Below are 22,544 nucleotides of genomic sequence, written 5' to 3'. Positions count from 1 at the left end.
ATTGTAGACCAATATGCCTCATGAACATAGGAACGAACATCACTAACAAAATATTAACAAAAACAGCAACATGTGAAGATAACAACATGCCTTGACCTAATGTGAATTATTCTAGGAATGCAAGGTTAGTATAAAATGATTCCATGTAAAGGAGATCAATCCTGGGTGTTCATTGGAAGGACTGATGCTAAGGCTGAAACTCCAATACTTTGGCCACCTCATGCGACGAGTTGACTCATTGGAAAAGAGTCTGATGCTGGGAGGGATTGGGGGTGGGAGGAGACGGGGACGACAGAGAGTGAGATGGCTGGATGGCATCACCGACTTGATGGACATAAGTTTGAGTGAACTCCGGGAGTTGGTGATCGATAGGGAGGCCTGGCGTGCTGTGATTCATGGGGTCGCAAAGAGTCGGACACGACTGAGCGACTGAACTGAACTGAAAGTTGATTTGATTTAAAAAGATCATTCAATGTAAGTTGTCACATTCCACAGACTAAAATAGAAAAAGACATGATAATCTCAGTTGATAGACAGAAACTTGACAAAATTTAATACCCATTCATGTTAAAACATGGCAAAAAACTAGAAGTAGAAAGGGGCTTCCACAATCTGACAGAAGATGGCTATGAAAAACTTCCAGGTAATCATTATATTTGATGAAATATTGATTCCATTCCGTACAAAGCTGACAGCAAGGCAATGATGTCACTAGGCTTTCCTATATTTTCCTGGACGTTTTAAGCCTGTGCAATAAGGTAAGTAAGAGATAAAGTTTATGTAAGGAGAAATAAAATGGTCTTTATGTGATCTTGACATAACTGCATAGATTAAAAACTACTAAAAAAACTACAAAAATCTACATGAATAAGTGAACCTAAAAAGACTACGCATAATAAGGTAGGTATACCAAAACCAATTGTATTTTTATGTACTAGAGAAGAAAAATGAAAAAGGGGTTCAAAATATTGAAAGAAAATTAATATGTTTAGAAAGTAAATTCATGTGATCTATAAGATACTTCTGAAAAACATGAAATAATAGGTGAGAGACAAGCCATGTTCACAGATTGGAGGGTTCCATTTTGCTAATACATCTGTTTTCCCCAAATTGATCTGTAGACTCACCATGACCCAATTATGATTCCAGAAACCTTTTTTTTTTTGATAGAAAGACAAGTGATTCTAACATTAGTATCTAAATGCAAAGAATCTGTAACAGCCAAAATAATTTGGAAAAGAGGGAAAATGCTGGATAACTTCAGTTCAGTTCAGTTCAGTCGCTCAGTCGTGTCCGACTCTCCGCGACCCCATGAATCACAGCACGCCAGGCCTCCCTGTCCATCACCAACTCCCGGAGCTCACTGAAACTCATGTCCACAGATTACCTAACCTAATTTCCATAATTAATATAAAGTTTCAGTAATCGATACAGTGTGGTATCCACTTTATTACAGAAAAACAGATCGATGCACAAAAATAGAGCCACACATAAACTGTCACTTGGTTCTCTGACAGAGGTGCCAAGTTAGTCCCTCTGGTGAAAGGATGGTGGTTTCACTAACGACGCTGGGACAACTGGAAACTATAATGGGAAGAACACGAGCCTCTACCCATACTTCCCAACAAACACAGGTCTATGATTCATATGTAATATAATATAAAATGTAAATACAAAACTATTAGCTTTGAGAAGAAAATACAGATGATTTTTTGTAATCTTGGATTAGGCAAAGATTTCTCAGAAAACACTAACCATAAAAATAAAGATAAATTTGATTCCAAAATTTTAAAAACGTCTGTTCATCAAAATACACCATTAAGAAAATGCATAGAAAAACCCCAGACTAGGAGAATAAATAATTGTCAGTTACACTTTTACACAATAATGCATATGAGAAGTACAATGAAAATAATATTCCATTTTAGAGTAGAATACATAAAATATTTGAATTCTACTAATGATGACATAAAAGGACAAATAATTGGAAAGTTATGCTTGACTGCATAGACCATAATAAAGATGAAAACACTTAATTTAGTAAAAATATTTTAATCTGAGACATTAATATTTCTCAGGATATTTTAAATAACATTTTAAAACAGTATTTACAAGCCAAGGAAACATGCCTTTGTTTTTAGTTTATCGACTGTTCTTAATAGTGCATTTTCATCAGATTGGATTGGGCCAATCCAGAATTCTATAATTGGTCTTTGATTTGTTCGTGGCTATTCAAAGTAACTTTCAAAAAAAGGTTAAGAATACTGGGATAAAAATTAGACCATGAGCAGCTCCAAATACCATCACAAGAAACATAATCTTGAAGAATGTCCTGAAGATGTACGCTTTAGCTGCAGACAGGACACACACCCCTATTACTGTTGACACTGCACTTTGTAACACGGGGTAGCCTAACAGATACAGTGCCTCGATGGCTTTTCGGTTTACTGAGGGCTCTGAACTGGAAACAAATGCATAGGAAATGTGAGCGGAAAAGTCAAAAGAAAATCCTATACAAATGACAAGGTTAATCATGGATATGGAATCAAGGTTGACATTCCAGAAGGCCATAAAACCCGTGACGCCCACAATCACAGAAGCAATAGCAAAAGTTACCCACAGAGAACACAGGGGGTGGGGAATTAACAACAGGGAAACAATGAACATGGCTGCTGACGCGACAAACACATTTCGAACAGTGTTTTCCACTATCGCAGAAAACTGATCAAAATATATGAATGCCCGGTTGTACACCATTAGGGGAACGTCACACTTCTCAGCCATGTCTCGGAACTGGAGTAACATCAGCTTCTTATTGGTTGAAGAAGAGATACCCATGGTTTGAATGAAGGCCCGGGAACAAATGATTCCCTGTGATGATGTTATATTAATATCATGTGCAAAAAGGGGAAATTCCATTAAAAAAGTGGGAATATTGCTTAGAAACGCTGTCTTATCGTTTATATCTTGATGGACATTTTCCATATATTTTACATATTCTCGTAACCAAAACTCTGTAAGGTTTCCATCTACATACTCACTGTTTTCAAAATCTGCCAGACATTTTTCCAGTTTTTGCCTAGCATCTTTATCCCAGTAGTCAAGAACCTCAGTAACGATCACCATAACCCTGGGGCCATAAGTAGAAAAATGTTCTTCTTCTACATTAAAATATGGGATGATGTAGGAGTCGTCACTTGCCAAATTTCGGAGGTCTAACCCTTCTTGCACTCGGAAACACCCACATAAACTAGTTACGATGTACGAAATGTACAGGAGCACTACAAAAACCTTGGACTTAGTGTTTGTGAGAAAAGGACCAAAATAGTCTCTGAAGAACAGATTCATTGGATGGACGTCGGCTTTATACTCATCTTGGAGAGAACTACCTGGGAGGCAGCAGGACTTTTTTAATGAGGAACATTTTTGGTCAGGCGTTTCTGGCTTCTTCAGCCAGCGCAGACAGACTACTTCTCTTTTCCCATCCAGGGCCATACATGCTCCAAAACAGGTGATGCTATAAAAATAACAGAAGAGCAGGGTTGTTCCTGTATAGATGCAAAAGTATTGCACGGACCTGAAAGAGGTCATAATCCCTGTATAGAAGGCCAGGACATTGGTGACGGTGGTGATCGTAATGGATACTGCCACTTTTGAATAGACATCGGACATCCGCTCGGCTGTGCTATCCGTGAGGCTGGTCTTCTGCCAGGCAGAAACCATGATAAACATGTCATCGACCCCAACACCTGTTAGAGAAAGAAACAGAGTCTTCGTACTTTTTAGCATCCATTAAACATTAACCAGATCAACTCAGACCGTTTTCTCTGCCCGTCTCTCAAGGTCTCACTGATCTTGTGGAGTCTGTGTGTGGATACTGCTTGCTCTGACGCCTTCTCTGGTTGCCTCTGAATCCACAACACAACTCACCACTCCTTGCTCTGTAATAACTCTGCACTTTGTACACACAGCACAGTACACTCTACTCCTAGTCATCGTTCAGGGCATTTCAATGAAGAGTCAGGAAACCTGGCTGACTGGGTATTAGGTGAACCAGTATTAGCCATGCATCTTTGATTCCATCAGAATATTTGAGAGACCGTTTTCTCTTATAAACCATTTTACTCTAAGGCACTAATACTGAGTTAGCATCCTGTTGTTTAAAATATAAGCTGGATTTATCTGTTCTCCAGTTAGCATCTAGGTATCAATGTGGTATGATTTTAAAGGCACCCCATAATTTGTTCACACACAGATATTCTGTTAGTCTGGTTCTGACACCCAGAATGCTGTCATTCAAACTTCACTTGCCCAGGTTAAGGCATTATGTCAGTAAAATGCAGGTACTCTTGAGATGAGAAATATGTACCAAAATAAACCTTAAGAATCCTTTACATAATAAGTGAATACTAATGGAAGGACTGATGCTAAAGCTGAAACTGCAATACTTTGGCCACCTCATGCGATGAGTTGACTCACTGGAAAAGACTCTGATGCTGGGAGGGATTGGGGGCAAGAGGAGACAGGGACGACAAAGAATGAGATGGCTGGATGGCATCACCGACTTGATGGACATGAGTTTGAGTGAACTCCGGGAGTTGGTGATGGACAGGGAGGCCTGGCGTGCTGTGATTCATGGGGTCGCAAAGAGTCGGACACGACTGAGCGACTGAACTGAACTGAAAGTAACGAGTCTCTTCCACAGTGACGTTTCCTGATTGATTTGGAATAAAGAGGCCAGGAGAACATTTGAGGACTCTGAAGTCATCACTGAAGGTTAGGAGAGGAGGACTGCAGAGAAGAAAGGGGATTACCAAGGACAGCCTAAGCTCGCTGCAGATAAATTTCACTTCCCTCAAGCCTCCTACCGCTTTCACTTCTATATACCTGTTTCTGTGTGTATTGATACAAAATCAATACTTGGAACTGAATGCTGACTGATTTTAATATCAACCTTGGAAGATCTTCTCCATGGATTACATGGGAAGGTACTGGGAATTGTACTTTGCCTCTAATTCGGATGTTCTGTGTGTATGGTCTGGCAGAAGGCCTGCAGTGACACAGGCTTGTGTAGTCTGTCACATGCCCCCTGCAGCCAGCTTTCTGGATTTTGTTTGCATTCAGCTGGACAAAGGGCAAGAATCTGAAGTACTAAGGACCACAAATAGACTCACTGATATGGAACAGGTATTTAAAAACCAGTTTTATTATTTATGGAACTTGGTTCAGAAATTGTCCTCACACATTTCTTGAGCTACTGAAATCACAGCCCCCCAACATGCACCCCTACACTCACATGTCTGTGTATACAGATAATATGAAGACGCTGATATGAAGTCAGTTGTCTGCACTTTAGTTGGCTCTGGCTGTGGGAACACTGAGTGTGTGAGTGTGAGTGTGTGCAGGAAGGCGTGCGTGCACAGCTCCTCCCCGTCTCCCCTCGGAAACCAAGGTGCTTACCGTCCAGAATAGACACATATTGCCTTCTTATGCTTATTGTAAAATAAATCCTGAAAGTACAGGCAAATACAAAGAAAACCTCTAAATAACTGTAATTCTACCTGTCAAGGATAATCCTTGCTAATATTTTAAGTATTATCTATCCAGAATTTTCTCTATACAAATATATATGTATATTTTTATACATATGTATATCTATGTATACATATAAATGTATAAATATATTTATGTATAGTGTATAATGTATGTATGTGTAATGTATAAATATAATATGTATACATATTTATACATATGTATATCTCTCTGTTTTAAACATCTTGTTTCATAACCGGCATTTTTCATTTGACACTTTATATCTACCTCTTTTGAAAGACTGAATAGGATTCTAAAACTTGAATGTGATCTGAGCAGACCAATCCCATGTTGATATAGGATTAGCTTGTTTTTGTTTTCTCCTATTCTAAATCACACTATAACGAACATGCTTATTTTATTTTGTGAAAACCTGTCCAATAACTAGGACAAATTCCCAGAAGTGGAGTTGGCAGGTCAATGGTATTCCATTTAAAATTGTTAAGTCTTTTGATTTGTTGCAAAGTTATATCTTAAAAGTGTACCAATTCACAAATCTCCCTCAGCAGAATATGAGAGTGTTCACTTGCATACAATCTTCTCCAAACATTCAATCTTGCTATAATATTCATTAATAAGAAGACAAAGTATCTCACTTTTGGTTTAACTTGCATCCCTTGATTAATCGAAAGGTCAAATATTTCTTTCTTACATTTTCAATGATTAGTATTTTGGAGTGTGTGTGTGTGTGTGTGAGTGTGTGTGAGTGTGTGTGTGAGTGTGTGTGAGTGTGTGTGTGAGTGTGTGTGTGTGTGTGAAATGCCTGTTCATGTCCCTGGTCTGTGTTTTCCATTTGGGGTACCATATTTTTCCAACTCTAAAGGCATATAATTCCATTTGATTTTCTTTTTCTCCTGATTCCTCATTTTGGGGCTGTAGATTCACCAACATACAATCGTTATGCTCAATCTAACACGATGCCCTTCCTCTACCCACCCCGCACCCCACACATGCGCAGTGTGCGGCCGCGGGCTCCGCTTCACTCACCGAGGATGAGAAATGGCGCGTTTGCAACTATGAGCACGAAGGGCACCCCGACGTACAGCATCAGGCCGAAGCCACTCACCACGGCCATGGCGGTAGAGATGACTCCGAAGACCGCGACCCACATCTTGTTTTGTACACAGTCACACCTGCAAATTTGGAGGGAAAAGTCATGGAACTTGTGGTGGTAGCTTCCATACTGAAATTCCAGCAATTCATAACATTCTTGACTCGGACACCTCTTCAGAGACCTCTTGGGCAATAATCCCCATACCTGTCTGCTGGACAACTTTAATTTCCAAGCACTAGCCCAGACCAACTGAACAAAAACAAAGGACAGGGGGGCAGGGTGGGAACAGAAAAGTTGGGAATCTGTACTTTTACCAAACTATACTGGTTGATTCTTATGCAGCGAGCCAAGCATGAATCCACCGACTGGCCTTTCAGAACCACAGAAAGATACTAAAACATTGCAAATAGCTAATTCCACTCTGATCTCCAAAGGAGCGTGAATAGAAGCAAGCAGTTTGAAAGTGCCCATGTCGAGGTATCTTCTCACCCACTTATGACTCCCATTAGCCATAAACACAATCCTAAATACCTCCTGTATGTCAAACCTGGTTTAATATATATTGTGACTAACAAAAAGAATGAAAGCCTCCTTCTAAAAGTTTTTCATTGTTCTCCTCTGCTAAAGAAGTGTGCTCTAGAAAAGAGGCTGTGTGTGTGTGTGTGTGTGCGCTCAGTCAATTCAGTTGTGTCTGACTGCTTGTGACCCTATGGACTGTAGCCCACTAGGCTCCTTTGTCCACGGGAGTCTCCAGGCAGGAATAGTGAAGTAGGTCGCCGTGCCTTCCCTCTAGGGGATCTTCCCCACCCAGGGATCAAACCCGTGTCTCCTGCATTGCAGGCAGATTCTTTACCACTGAGCCACCAGGGAGGCCCAAGAAAAGTGGCTGCTGCTGCTGCTAAGTCGCGTCAGTCATGTCCGACTCTGTGCGATCCCATAGACGGCAGCCCATGAGGCTCCTCCGTCCATGGGATTCTCCAGGCAAGAGTACTGGAGTGGGTTGCCATTGCCTTCTCCAAGAAAAGTGGCTGCTAATTGCAAAAAAAAAAAAAGTAATATATACTCCATTTTTAATAACACAACTTATGTCTATTTCCTGGCTGGACCAACAAAAATGAGAATATATATACAGCATTTTAAAAAGACTGGATTTAATACTTTAACTCCCCAACAACCACAACTTTACATTTTAAAGTATTGACAACAATTTCTAGGTTTCTGTTTTACTTCATTGCCAACTGCGTCAAAACAAATGACTGATAGCTGCCTCTAGAAACTTTTAGTAGGAGAGAGAAACAGTTTGGCTTGAAGACTAGGAAATCAACTATGGAAATGGAGCTGCTGATTCCCAGAGAGCAAGAATATAACTAAAGACCTTATTCATGCAAGGCCACATTAAAATAACCAAACTTTCTTATTAAAACAACTATGTGTGTCTGTATTTCAGTTTTTCTCAAACTGCTGGTGCTGTCTGTTAAACTCAGGCCCCCAAATCAACATACATACACGCACCAAAACAAAAGTGTTTTGATTACAAAACAAAATTTGATTACAACCAATACTTTCTTGTGGACTTCCCTAGAGCTCAGACGGTAAAGAATCTGCCTGCAACGTAGATCTGGGTTCAATCCCTGGGTCAGGAAGATCCCCTGGAGACATGATTAAGTGACTAACACATACACACAATACTTTCTTAAAGCTACAGTAGGAGTTTAAGATAAAAGTAACACCAATGAACCTCGAAATCAGAAAGGTTAACAGGATACGAGCTACGTATGACATGCTGAGCCCTATTCCCTCTTTCAGGTTTCTGGACTGCTGGCATAAATTTTTCAGAGGATGGAGGGAGTGAAGTATATTACTGGCTAGAGTGATCTGACTTCGACTAGTCGCTGTGTTGACCCTCTAAATGACCCTTATTTTAATGCTCAGTAGGCAACAGAAGGAAAGAGTAAATGCAGAGCACTGGTGAAGGCGCTTGCAGATTTTCTAGTCCCCAGGAAGGACTTTGGTTAAGCAGTTTATCAGAATGACTTAGGAGAGTCTCAGAACGTCAGATTCCTGCAGTCCTGGAACACAGCTCTGCAGACTCTGATCTACAGTTTGCCGGGAAGCTGCAGAATCCATGTGTCTAAAAACTACTTCATGTGATTCCAGTGCTCAGGCTGACTGGGGAATCACTGGCAGCAAAACGACCAATCAAAACAACTCACTAACCAAACTCCTTATTGCCAAATTCAGACTTAAATTGAAGAAAGTAGGGAAAGCCACTAAACCATTCAGATATGACCTAAATCAAATCCCTTATGATTATACAGTGGAAGTGAGGAATAGATTTAAGGGACTAGATCTGATAGATAGAGTGCCTGATGAACTCTGGATGGAGGTTCGTGACATTGTACAGGAGACAGGGACCAAGACCATCCCCATGGAAAAGAAATGCAAAAAAGCAAAATGGCTGTCTGAGGAGGCCTTACAAATAGCTGTGAAAAGAAGAGAAGCAAAAAGCAAAGGAGAAAAGGAAAGATATAAGCATCTGAATGCAGACTTCCAAAGAATAGGAAGGAGAGATAAGAAAGCCTTCCTCAGTGATCAATGCAAAGAAATAGAGGAAAACAACAGAGTAGGAAAGACAAGAGGTCACTTCAAGAAAATTAGAGATTCCAAGGGAACATTTCATGCAAAGATGGGCTCGATAAAGGACAGAAATGGTAGGGACCTAACAGAAGCAGAAGATATTAAGAAGAGCTGGCAAGAATACACAGAAGAACTGTACAAAAAAGATCTTCACGAGCAAGATAGTCACGATAACGTGATCACTGACCTAGAGCCAGACATCTTGGAATGTGAAGTCAAGTGGGCCTTAGAAAGCATCACAACGAACAAAGCTAGTGGAGGTGATGGAATTCCAGTTGAGCTATTTCAAATCTTGAAAGATGATGCTGTGAAAGTGCTGCACTCAATATGCCAGCAAATTTGGAAAACTCAGTAGTGGCCACAGGACTGGAAAAGGTCAGTCTTCATTCCAATCCCAAAGAAAGGCAATGCCAAAGAATGCTCAAACTACGGCACAACTGCACTCATCTCACACGCTAGTAAAGTCATGCTCAAAATTCTCCAAGCCAGGCTTCAGCAATATGTGAACCGTGAACTTCCAGATGTTCAAGCAGGTTTTAGAAAAGGCAGAGGCACCAGAGATCAAATTGCCAACATCCCCTGGATCATGGAGAAAGCAAGAGAGTTCCAGAAAAACATCTATTTCTGCTTCATTGACTATGCCAAAGCCTTTGACTGTGTCGATCACCGTAAACTGTGGAAAATTCTGAAAGAGATGGGAATCCCAGACCACCTGACCTGCCTCTTGAGAAACCTGTATGCAGGTCAGGAAGCAACAGTCAGAACTGGACATGGAACAACAGACTGGTTCCAAATAGGAAAAGGAGTGCGTCAAGGCTGTATATTGTCACCTTACTTATTTAACTTATATGCAGAGTACATCATGAGGAACACTGGGCTGGAAGAAGCACAAGCTGGAATCAAGATTGCTGGAAGAAATATCAATAACCTCAGATATGCAGATGACACTACCCTTCTGGCAGAAAGTGAAGAGGAACTCAAAAGCCTCTTGAGGAAAGTGAAAGAGGAGAGTGAAAAGGTTGGCTTGAAGCTCAACATTCAGAAAACAAAGATCATGGTATCTGGTCCCATCACTTCATGGGAAATAGATGGAAAAACAGTGGAAACAGTGTCAGACTTTATTTTTTGGGCTCCAAAATCACTGTGGATGCTGACTGCAGCCATGAAATTAAAAGACGCTTACTCCTTGGAAGGAAAGTTATGACCAACCTTGATAATACATTAAAAAGCAGAGACATTACTTTGCCAACAAAGGTCCGTCTAGTCAAGGCTATGGTTTTTCCCGTGGTCATGTATGGATGTGAGAGTTGGACTGTGAAGAAAGCTGATAGCCGAAGAATTGATGCTTTTGAACTGTGGTATTGGAGAAGACTCTTGAGAGTCCCTTGTACCGCAAGGAGATCCAACCAGTCCATTCTAAGGGAGATCGATCCTGGGTGTTCATTGGAAGGACTGATGCTAAAGCTGAAACTGCAATACTTTGGCCACCTCATGCGACGAGTTGACTCACTGGAAAAGATTCTGATGCTGGGAAAGGTTGGGGGCGGGAGGAGAAGGGGACGACAGAGAATGAGATGGCTGGATGGCATCACTGACTCTGTGGACATGAGTTTGAGTGAACTCCGGGAGTTGGTGATGGACAGGGAGGCCTGGCGTGCATTGATTCATGGGGTTGCGGAGAGTTGGACAGGACTGAGTGACTGAACTGAACTGAACTGAACTGAACCGCACATTAAAGAAGGCATGAGACAGGAGTTCCCTGGTGGTCCAGTGGTTAGGACTCCTCGGCGCTTTCATTGCTAGGGCCTGGGTTTGGCCAAAAAAAAAAAAAAAAGATATAAATGGATGAAATGAAGGATAACAGCTCTAACATATACAGAAATTTAAATACCCAAACAATAGAAGCAAGTCCTTCCTTGTCAGCAATTATTTTAAATCTAAACAGATTAAACTTTCCAATCAAAAAGCAGGTATTGTCAGAATGGATAAAACAGCATGATTCAACTACATGCCATTTACAAGAGATTCCCATTAGATCCAAAGACATAAATAGACGGATAAGAGGACTGAAATAGAGTCTCCATAGGAATAGTAACCAAAAGGGACTAGGTGTGCCTGCACTGCTAACAGACAACACAGACTGTCTCAAACACTGCTAAAGGTGTGGGGAAGAAGGAATTACATGTTTATAAAGAGCCAATTAATCAAGAAGGTATAACAACTATAAACATAAATGGACCTCATAACAGAGACCCAATATATATGAAGCAAATATTAACAGTATTATAGAGAGAAATACACAGCTCTACAATAGTAGTTGGAAAATTCAATACCTCCCTTTCAATAATGGATAAAACATCTAGAAAGATAATCCATAAGGAAAATGAGAACATACAAAACACCATAAAACTTATGAGATGTAGTGGCACCAGTGTCCAGAGGCAAATGTATACTGCATGAAAAAAAAGAGAAAAGATCGCAAACCACTTTGTGGATTTAGACACCGTGTGGAACCAGAAAAGAAGAGAAGACCTAACACAAAGCTAACAGAAGGAATAAAATAAGAACAGTGATAAATATAACTGAGAATAGAAAAACAGAGAAAACCAGCAAAGCCAAAAGTTGGTTATCAAAAAGAAAACAATCAACAAAATTGAAAGACATTTATTTAGAGTGATAAAGGGGAAAAAATACAAATAACTAAATGAGACATGAAAATGGGGACTTCACTACTGAATTTACATAAATAGAAAGGATTTAAGACATTGCTATAATGGACATGAGTTTGAGTGTACTCCGGGAGTTGGTGATGGACAGGGAGGCCTGGCGTGCTGTGATTCATGGGGTCGCGGAGAGTCGGACACGACTGAGCGACTGAACTGAACTGATAAGCAACCTACGCCAAAAATCTGGATAACCTGGATAAAATACACAAATTCCTAGAAATACACAAAGACCTAAACTGACTCGATGAAACTCTCAACAGAATGTGTAAAAGGACTGATCCACAGTCAAAAACCTCCCCTCACCTCCAAAATAAAGTCCAGGTTTGATGGCTTCACTAGTGAATTTTATCAAATATGTGAAGAAGAATTAACACCAATCCTTTTCAAACCTTTCCAAAAAAACTGAAAGGAAGGGAACACTTCCTCTTTTAATGAGGTCATGATTACACTGATAGCACAAGGAAGCTACAAATAATCAGTTCAGTTCAGTTCAGTTCAGTTCAGTTGCTCAGTCGTGTCTGACTCTCCGCGACCCCATGAATCACAGCACGCCAGGCCTCCCTGTCCATCACCAACTCCCAGAGTACACTCAAACTCATGTCCACAGAGTCGGTGATGCCATCCAGCCATCTCATTCTCGGTCGTCCCCTTCTCCTCCCGCCCCCAACCTTTCCCAGAATTAGAGTCTTTTCCAGTGCCTCTTCCTAATACAGACACAAAAATCCTCAACAAAGTTCTAGCAAACACAATTCAATAAGCATATTAAAAGAAGTGTCCATCATGATCATATGGGATTTACCCAGGAACGGAAGAGTGGCTCAACACAAGAGCATCAGTGTGACACAGCACACTAACAGAGCAGAGGATGAAAGCCAGATGAGTCTCTCAAAAGGCACAGAAAGGGCGCTCAACAACAGCTCTCAAAAACAAGGAATGGAAGGAAAGCTCCTCGAAATTATAAAGGCAGTTATGAACACGGCGCAGCTACTGTTGTACTCAAGGGTGGAAAAAGAAAGAAAGCTTTCCCTCTAAAGTCAGGAACAACACAAGGGTGCGCACTCTCATCAGCAGTGTTCAGAGACGCACTGGGAGTGCTTACCAGAGTGATTAGACAGGACTTCGAAATTAAAGGAGTTCAGACTGGACAGGAAGAACTGGAACTCTCTTTTCACAGATTATATGATCCTACATATGAAAACTCCAGTGAGTCCAAAGGAAGCTACTAAAGTTAGTAAACAATTCAGTAAAACTGCAAGATACAAGATCAACACACAGGATTCAGTTGTTTGTATCCATGTGCAATGAACAATCCCAAAAAGAAATTAAGAAAGTGATTTCATTTAGTGTTTAAAATAATGAAATACTTTGGAATACATTTAACCAAAGACGTGAAAGACTGGTACATGGAAAACTACAAAACATTGGTGAAAGAAACTAAAAAAGACCTAAATTAATGGAAAGACTTTCACAGTTCATGGGGGGAAGACTTAGTATTGTCAAAATGACAATCTCGCCTAAGGCGATCTACACATTAAACACAATCTCTATCAAAATTCCAACAGCTTTTATTCAGAAATGTATAGGTCAATACTCAAATTCATATGGAATTACAAGGAGCCCTGGATATTCCAGAATAACCATAAAAAGAAAAAATAAATGGACAACTGAGATTTCCAGATTTAAAAACTTATACATAGCTACAGTATTTACAAAGTGGTACTAGTATATGGACAGACATATAGACCAATGGAGTAGAACTGAGCATCTAGAAATAAATCCATGTATCTACAGCCCATTGATTTTTGACAAGGATGCCAAATCCAATCAACTGGGAAAGAGCAGTCTTTTCAACAAATGGCACTTGGATGACTGGATTTCCATGGGAACAAGAATGAAGTTGGACCCCTAGTTCACATCATATACAACTATGATTAAAAATTGTAACCACCTAAATATTGCAGCTAAAACCATAAAACTCTTGACAGAAACATAGAGCAATTGCACACTACCTTACTTGTCAATGGAAGCTTAGATGTAACACCAAAAGAACAAGTAGACACAATAAAAATAAGTTGAATTTCATCTAAATTAAAACCTTTGTACATTAAAGGACATTATCAAGAAAGAGATAATCTACAGAGTGAGAGAAAATATTTGCAAATTATATAACTTGATAAGGATTTAATATCCAAAACATATACTCAACAACAACAGAATTCAACAACAAAAGGACAAACAGCTTCACTAAACATGAACAAAGGTGGGAATTCCCTGGCAGTCCAATGGTCAGAACTCCAAACTTTCACTGCCAAGGGCCTGGGCCCAAGTTCAACCTCCTGTCAGGGAAATGAGATTCTTCAAGCCTTGGGGCACAGCCAAAAAAAGGGCAAAGGACTTGAATAGACGTTTCTCCATAGAGGATATGCGTGTGTGCTCAGTAGCTCAGTTGTCTGACTCCTTGTGACCCCTAGCCACCAAGCTCTTCTGCTCATGAAATTGTCTAGGCAAGAATACCAGAGTGGGTTACCATTTCCTTCTCCAGGGCATCTTCCCAACACAGGGATCGAAACCAAGTCTCTTGCATTTCCTGCACTGGCAGGCAGATTCTTTACCACTGTGCCACCTGGGGAGCTCCAAAGAAGATATACAAATAACCAATAATCACATTAAAAAGATAATCATGGTTAGAATGTAGAGAAATTGGAAAACTTACACATTGCTGGTGGGATATAAAATGGTGTAGCCTCTGTGAAAAATAGTTTGGTGGCTCTTCAAAAAGCTAACCAGTGAATTATCATTCGTTCCGTTCAGTCGCTCAGTCGTGTCCGACTCTATGCGACCCCGTGGACTATAGCCTACCAGGCTTCTCCGTCCATGGGATTCTCCAGGCAAGAATACTGGAGTGGGTTACCGTTTCCTTTTCCAGGGATCTTCCCGACCCAGGGATCGAACCCGGGTCTCCCGCATTGGAGGCAGACGCTTTAACCTCTGAGCCACCAGGGAAGCCTGTGAATTATCATACAGCCCACTAATTCCACTCCTAGTTATATACTGAAAAGAACTGAAACCCACTAATTCCACTCCTAGGTATATACTGAAAAGAACTGCTGCTGCTGCTAAGTCACTTCAGTCGTGTCCGACTCTGTGCGACCCCATAGACGGCAGCCCACCAGGCTCCCCCTTCCCTGGGATTCTCCAGGCAAGAACACTGGAGTGGGTTACTGTTTCCTTCTCCAGTGGATCTTCCCGACCCAGGGATCGAACCTGGGTCTCCCGCATTGGAGGTGGATGCTTTAACCTCTGAGCCACCAGGGAAGCCTGTGAATTATCATACAACCCACTAATTCCACTCCTAGTTATATACTGAAAAGAATTGAAACCCACTAATTCCACTCCTAGGTATATACTGAAAAGAACTGAAAACGAGCTTAAACAGAGATTTGGACACCATGGTTCACTGCAGCATTATTCACTATAGTCCAAAGGTAAAAATATTTCAAGTGCCCATCAACAGATAGGTAGATAAACAAATGTGGTATATACATAAAACGAAATATTATGCAGCCATGTAAAGGAACTCATGCTACAACATGAATAAATGTTGAAAATATGATAAGTGAAATAAGTCAGTCACAAAGTACAAATACTGTATGATTCCACTTATATGAAATCTCTAGAATAGGCAAATTCATGGAAACAGAAACTAGATTAAAAATTAGCCAAGACTTGGGGGAGACAGTGGGGAGTTATTACTCAATGGTTACAGTGTTTGTTTGGGGCGATGGAAAATATTCATAATTGTGATGGTTGCACAACACTGATAATGTGATTAATGCCACTGATCTGTGCACTTAAAAATGGTTTTTGAAATGACTATTTATAACATTTTGTGTTATAAATGTTATAAACACATTATATATATTATTACAATAAAATATTTTTTAGAGTTTAAAAAACTAATAAAATTATTTTACCTGTAGCACGATACAATTGCAAATACTATGATTAGAGTGTAGGCCAAGTGAAACAAGGGGATCACTGTCATCGATGTCGCCTCAAACTCCAGTTGCCTAGAAAGTGATGAAGAGTGGACAACCTGCCGCAAGAATATATTCAGGTACATGACTTTCAATTCTGATATTGCATGTGAGTGACATATGATATTGAAACACTACAACTTATTAATTTAAACATTAAAATTCAGTGAAAAATAAAAATATATGGATTATGATTTTAGAATAAAGTAATAAAGATTTGCTTCTTCCCACAAATCTCTGGCATGCTTTTCAAAGTCTCTTTCAAAAAATCTAAAGTTTAAAACTCCTGAATACAAAAAATCTGAATCTTATATAAAACTGTGAAAGCATTAATAACTATATACATTATAATTTTTTCTAAACTTCTATTCAGTCATTATCTTTTACTATTTTAATTGTTCAAACATCATTTCAGACAGGCCTGGGTATTAAAAGGCTTTCCCCAGAAGACATCTTCTCATTTTCACCAGTTTTATTCAGAGTATTAGGTTTGCCAGTCCCAAAGTTACTGAACAGCTAATATGTGGCTGGCACTATGCTATACTGTACTTTTAAAATGCTCATCTTTCTCAAAAACATCATGAACTTATGTTTAAAGTTTTGCTTTTTTATTCCAATGAACTCCAAAGTTTAGGGGGCTCCCAGAAACAACAAAGGCTTAAACTGAAAGTAAGAATTACAGAGTAATTTGACCAGATAAACCAAACTAAACCTGAAGATCAAGGTCTGTACTGAACAGACCTACCCTGAGAATGTACCATTTGTGTGTTTAACCAGAATGTTACGAAGGATTTAAGATTTGTGGCATTCGTCTCCTTTTTTTTTTTAAAAAAAGTCCTCTTTTTACTTTATTAAAAAAAATTATTGTAGTACAGTTGATTTACAGTGTTGTGCAGTTTCACGTGTACAGCAAAGTGAATCAGTGGTACACACACTCAGTTTCTTTTAGAATCTATTGTGGCTTTCTTCAGTGTGCTATTTTAAGAAAGTTGGGTTATGGATCAAATAAAGCAGAGCACACCTAGCTTCCAGTCAAGGACTCTATCTGATAATCTGGGAGTGCTGCTGCTATGGTCCTTGGAACAAGTCCTCTTATCCCTCCCACCTTCTCCTGGCCTCTCATAAACCCCAGCCACTAGGTACCTGGATCTTCTTCAAGGCCAGACTCTCTTCAAGGCTGCCAGCCTTCGTCAGGAAATGGATAATCCACGCCTTGCTACGTTCATTTTCCTTTCCTTCACCTGTCTCCAGGTAATACTGCAGCCGCATGGCTTTGGCCTGGAGGAGTAACTGGCTCGGCCCCATACTCTCGCCCAAGACAGTTCCTCCCAGGATGTTGGCCAGGGAGACGACGTGACCGGCTATGCTGTACATGGGGAAGGTGATGGTTCTCAGGTTGAGGCCCTTGTTCCTTTTCCAGGCAAACAAGAGTGGGTTGGGGGGGACACAGGAGCCCTGGCTCTTAGTGCAGACCTCGCTGTAGGGGATCAGGGTTCCGTTGTCCTGGGTCACAGTCAGAGCCTGCACCGCGTCGTCCACCTTGCTGATTTCCTCCAGGATGTCCGGCTCCAGCAGGGTCTCGGTGTTGGAGACCACGAGGACGGAGGCGTAAGGGACCTCGGTGCTCTTCCTGGAGATGGAGAACATGAGAGCGTCGCTGGCGGTGAAATGTCCCTGCACGAACCGCCGCTCGGCCTTGGCGGGGCTCCCGACCGGGGTGTACTGCTCCTCCAGGTCCTCTTCTGCATTCCGGGGCAGGTACATCAGGCCGGTGCCCAGGACGGCCGTGAGCGCCACGGGCAGCAGCAGGAAGAGCCAGGGGTGCGCGCCCACCTTCGCGCCCAGCCGCCGGAAGGCCCGCGACAGCGGCGCCTCCAGGCAGTTGGTGCGGCAGCGCGGCCGCGGGGCCCGAGGGGCCTCAGACCGCGACGCAGGCGCCGGCGGGGCCTCGAGCCCCAGAGGGGCCTGTGCGCTCGGCCCCGCCGCCCGGCCGCGCCCGGGCTCGCGGTCCTGACGCGCCGCCGAGGGCGGCCCCGGCTCCGGGCCAGGCCCTGCGCGCGGCCCGCGCTCGCTCTCCGGCCCCGGCCCCTGCGCCTCGGACCCCGGCCCTGGTGCGGCCTCCCGCTCCGGCTCTGGCTCCGGCTCCGGCTCCGGCGCGACCTTCGACGGATTGAGGCTCATTTTCGGGAAGGGAAGCCCACGTGCTCAGCAGGGCAGTCACCTGCCGCGCGGAGCCGCCCTCCACCCACCAACGGCTCCCGAAGCTCTAGGCCGTCGTTGACCCCAGGCTGCGCGTGCCCCAGCGCGGAGCGCCTTGGCCGTCACGTGGTCCAGCGGCGGCCAGTTGAGTCGCTCAGTCGTGTCAGACTGCGCGACCGTGAACCACAGCACACCAGGCCTCCCTGTCGATCAGCAACTCCCGGAGCTCGCTCAGACTCACGTCCATTGATCGGTGATGCCGTCCGACCAGCTCATCCTCTGTGCTCCCCTTCTCCTCCTGCCCTCAGTCTTTCCCAGCATCAAATGAGTCAGCTCTTCCCATCAGGTGGCCAAAGTATTGGACTTCAGCTTCAGCATCAGTCCTTCCAATAAATATTCAGGACTGATTTCCTTTAGGATGACTGGTTGTGTCTCCTTGCAGTCCAAGGGACTCTCAAGAGTCTTCTCCAACACCGCAGTTCAAAAGCCTCGATTCTTTGCTGCTCAGCTTTCTTTACAGTCCAAGTCTCACATCCATACATGACTACTGGATAAACCATAGCTTTGACTAGATGGACCTTTGTTGGCAAAGTAATGTCTCTGCTTTTAATATGCTGTCTAGGTTGGTCATAGCTTCCTTCCAAGGAGCAAGTGTCTTTTAATTTCATGGCTGCAGTCACCATCTGCAGTGATTTTGGAGCCCCAAAAATAAAGTCTCTCACTATTTCCATTATTTCCCCATCTATTTGCCATGTAGTGATGGGACCAAATGCCATGCTCTAACTAGCCCCAATTTTGTCCCTGGCGCCCATCCTCTCAGGATTTACTTAATACAAGATGCACTTTTTATTTTTTTTATTTTTTTTTTACAGAAAAATGTTTTATTTTTTAAATGCCAATAAATACAACATGTGTACAGTATGATAACAAAAGCTCCCCTCAAATAAGATGCACTTTTTAAAGGCGAATGAAATGAGTGCTTACACGACTCAGAATTGACTGGGAGAATCTGGCTTGTTCAGGCAAACACACACTCACACACCCCCCTGCACACTAAAGGCACAGATTTTCCCTGTGTTCTAAGCAGCAGATTTTACCTTTGAGGGGAATATCCAGAAGCATGGTTCTCAGGTAAGGCTTTGGTGCACCAAAGTTATTTTTATTCTTTGCAGACATAACATTCTCCTGGTAAAAAGTTAGAAGTAAATGCATAAAATAAAAAGTGGGACTAGAAGAACCCAAATCCAGTCCTAAAACTTCCTTCTATCATGTTCCTCTTAATGGAAATGTTAAAAAGTGGGAATTTATCCTTACAAACTCTTTTCTCTGCATTTGCAAGCATATCCAGATATTTGGAAATATATCTTTTTTATAAAGGTAAGTTAAGTCACTCAGTTATGTCCGACTCTTTGCGACGCCATGGACTGTAGCCTACCAGGCTCCTCTGTCCATGGAATTCTCCAGGCAAGAATACTGGAGTGGGTTGCCATTTCCTTCTCCAGGGAATCTTCCTGACCCAGGGATCGAACCCTGGTCTCCCGCATTGTAGGCAGATACTTTTACCGTCTGAGCCACTAGGGAAATCCATTTTCATAAATATTATTGCACTATCTGTGTATGCAAGACCTGGGTTCTATCCCTGGGTTGGGAAGACCCCCTGGAGAAGGGAAAGGCTATCCACTCCAGTATTCTGGCCTGGAAAATTCTATGGACTGTATAGTCCATGGGGTGGCAAAGAATCAGACAGGACTGAACAAAAAGGAAAAAAAAGAAAAATAAAATGTGTATGCAGATTACATTTTTCACCAAATATGTCAAAGGATCTTAACATGTGACTGTTTGTAGATTTATCTTATTCTTTGGAATTGCTTTATAGTTTTCCATTGCATGGCTGGAACATAAATTAGCCATAACGCTATTGATAGATCTGTAGGTTGTTTAGAATGTTTTGCTGATATGACACTGGGAAGGATTGGGGGTGGGAGGAGAAGGGGACGACAGAGGATGAGATGGTTGGACGGCATCACCGACTCGATGGACATGAGTTTGAGTGAACTCGGGGAGTTGGTGATGGACAGGGAGGCCTGGCGTGCTGTGATTCATGGGGTCGCAAAGAGTCAGACACAACTGAGCTACTGAACTGAACTGAACTGAAATGAACAAATGTCTTTTTCTTAGAGCATAAGAACTGCATTTGTGAGATGATTTTGCAGAAGGGGATTTACTTGACCAAAGGATATCCCATTTTAAATTTCTGAGTTATTGATAAAATCCATAGTTGTTGAATTTTCCCAATGGGTAAACAATCTGCTTGCTATGCAGGAGACACAGGAGATGCAGGTTTCCCCTGGGTGGGGAAGATTCCCTGGAGAAAGAAATGGCAACCCACTCCAGTATCCTTGCCTGGAAAATCCCGTGGATGGAGGAGCCTGGCAGGCTACAGTCCATGGGGTCGCAAAGAGTCGGACAACACTGAGTGACTTCACTCACTGGCTCATAGAAGTTGTATCAATTTACACCCTCATAAGCAGTGTATGAAGTTCTCTTTTTTGTCACAGTCCACCCCAGAATATCATTAAAGTGTTTGATTTGTGCCTTAGGTATCTTATTTTGATTTTACTTTTTTCATTTGTTGTTTAGACTCACCATATTTCCTTGTGGGTGAATTGTCATCTTATACCTTTTCCTGGCTTCCCTTTTGGACTATTCAAGTTTTCTTCTTCACTATCGGAATTGTCCACGTGCTGAGGAAATAATCGCTTGCTCCTGTATTTTGAGTGATGAACATCCCCTCACCCTGTCCTCCCACCGTCATGTGCTGGTTACCATGCCTTTTGTTTGTAGTTGAATTAACATATTTTTTTTAATGAATTCTGGATTTTGTTGCTGTACGGCGATTGCACAGAAAAAGAGAGAGCAAGCCAGTCAGTCAGGCAAGAAAAGGAAACCACAGAAATAGTGTGGTTGAGTGGTCAAGATTCACCAGTATTTACAGCTGCTCCCCATTGCTTGCAATACCACCTGAGCTCCACCTTCTGTCAGATCAGCAGTGGCATTAGATTCTCATAGGAGCATGAATTCTACTGTGAACTGTGCATGTGAGAAATCTGTTACGTGCTTCTTGCTGTATGCTAAGTCACTTCAGATGTATCCCACATTTTTATGGCCCCATGGAACATAGTCCACCAGGCTATGCTGTCCGTGGGATTCTTCAGGCAAGAATACTGGAGTGGGTTGCCATTTTCTCCTCTAGGGGATCTTCTCAACCCAGGAATTGAACCCAAGTCTCTTGTGTCTCCTGCATTGGCAGGCAGGTTCTTTACCACTGGCACCACCTGGAAAGATCCTACTCACCGCTCTGACAGGGTAACAGGCAGGAAGGCTCAGTTCAGTTCAGTTCAGTTCAGTCGCTCAGTTGTGTCCGACTCTCTGCGACCCCCATGAATCACAGCACGCCAGGCCTCCATGTCCGCCAGGCCTCCGTGTCCGCCAGGCCTCAGTGTCCATCACCAACTCCCGGAGTTCACTCAAACTCATGTCCACAGAGTCGGTGATGCCATCCAGCCATCTCATTCTCTGTCATCCCCTTCTCCTCCTGCCCCCAACCTTTCCCAGCATCAGAGTCTTTTCCAGTGAGTCAACTCGTCTCATGAGGTGGCCAAAGTATTGCAGTTTCAGCTTTAGCATCAGTCCTTCCAATGAACACCCAGGATTGATCTCCTTTAGAATGGACTGGTTGGATCTCCTTGCAGTACAAGGGACTCTCAAGAGTCTTCTCCAACACCACAGTTCAAAGCATCAATTCTTCAGTGATCAGCTTTCTTCACAGTCCAACTCTCACATCCATACATGACCACGGGAAAAACCATAGCCTTGACTAGACAGACCTTGGTTGGCAAAGTAATGTCTCTGCTTTTTAATATACTATCAAGGTTAGTCATAACTTTCCTTCCAAGGAGAAGGCGTCTTTTAATTTCATGGCTGCAATCAGCATCCGCAGTGATTTTGGAGCCCCAAAAAATAAAGTCTGACACTGTTTCCACTGTTTTTCCATCTATTTCCCATGAAGTGATGGGACCAGATGCCATGATCTTTGTTTTCTGAATGTTGAGCTTCAAGCCAACCTTTTCACTCTCCTCTTTCACTTTCCTCAAGAGGCTTTTGAGTTCCTCTTCACTTTCTGCCAGAAGGGTAGTGTCATCTGCATATCTGAGCTTACTGATATTTCTCCCAGCAATCTTGACTCCAGCTTGTGCTTCTTCCAGCCCAGCGTTCCTCATGATGTACTCTGCAAATATA

General features: G+C 42.3%; 1 protein-coding gene across 1 annotated transcript; it reads right to left on the bottom strand.

The window, feature by feature from the left end:
* Window positions 1-2,244: 2,244 nt before the first annotated feature.
* LOC129551803 (patched domain-containing protein 3-like) lies at window positions 2,245-18,227 on the bottom strand. The gene is made up of 4 exons (XM_055420136.2): window positions 17,190-18,227; window positions 15,984-16,105; window positions 6,580-6,725; window positions 2,245-3,749 (listed from the first exon to the last, which is right to left on the bottom strand). Exons 1-4 carry the CDS (start codon window positions 18,225-18,227, stop codon window positions 2,245-2,247), a joined length of 2,811 nt encoding a protein of 936 aa, XP_055276111.2.
* Between the last annotated feature and the right edge of the window lie 4,317 nt (window positions 18,228-22,544).

Source organism: Moschus berezovskii, chromosome 17, assembly GCF_049115385.1.
Source record: "Moschus berezovskii isolate FMDL1 chromosome 17, NW_MosBer_1.0, whole genome shotgun sequence".
NCBI lineage: Eukaryota > Metazoa > Chordata > Mammalia > Artiodactyla > Moschidae > Moschus > Moschus berezovskii.
Note: the sequence above shows the minus strand (reverse complement) of the source record. Positions and strands in the feature narration are given on the sequence as shown.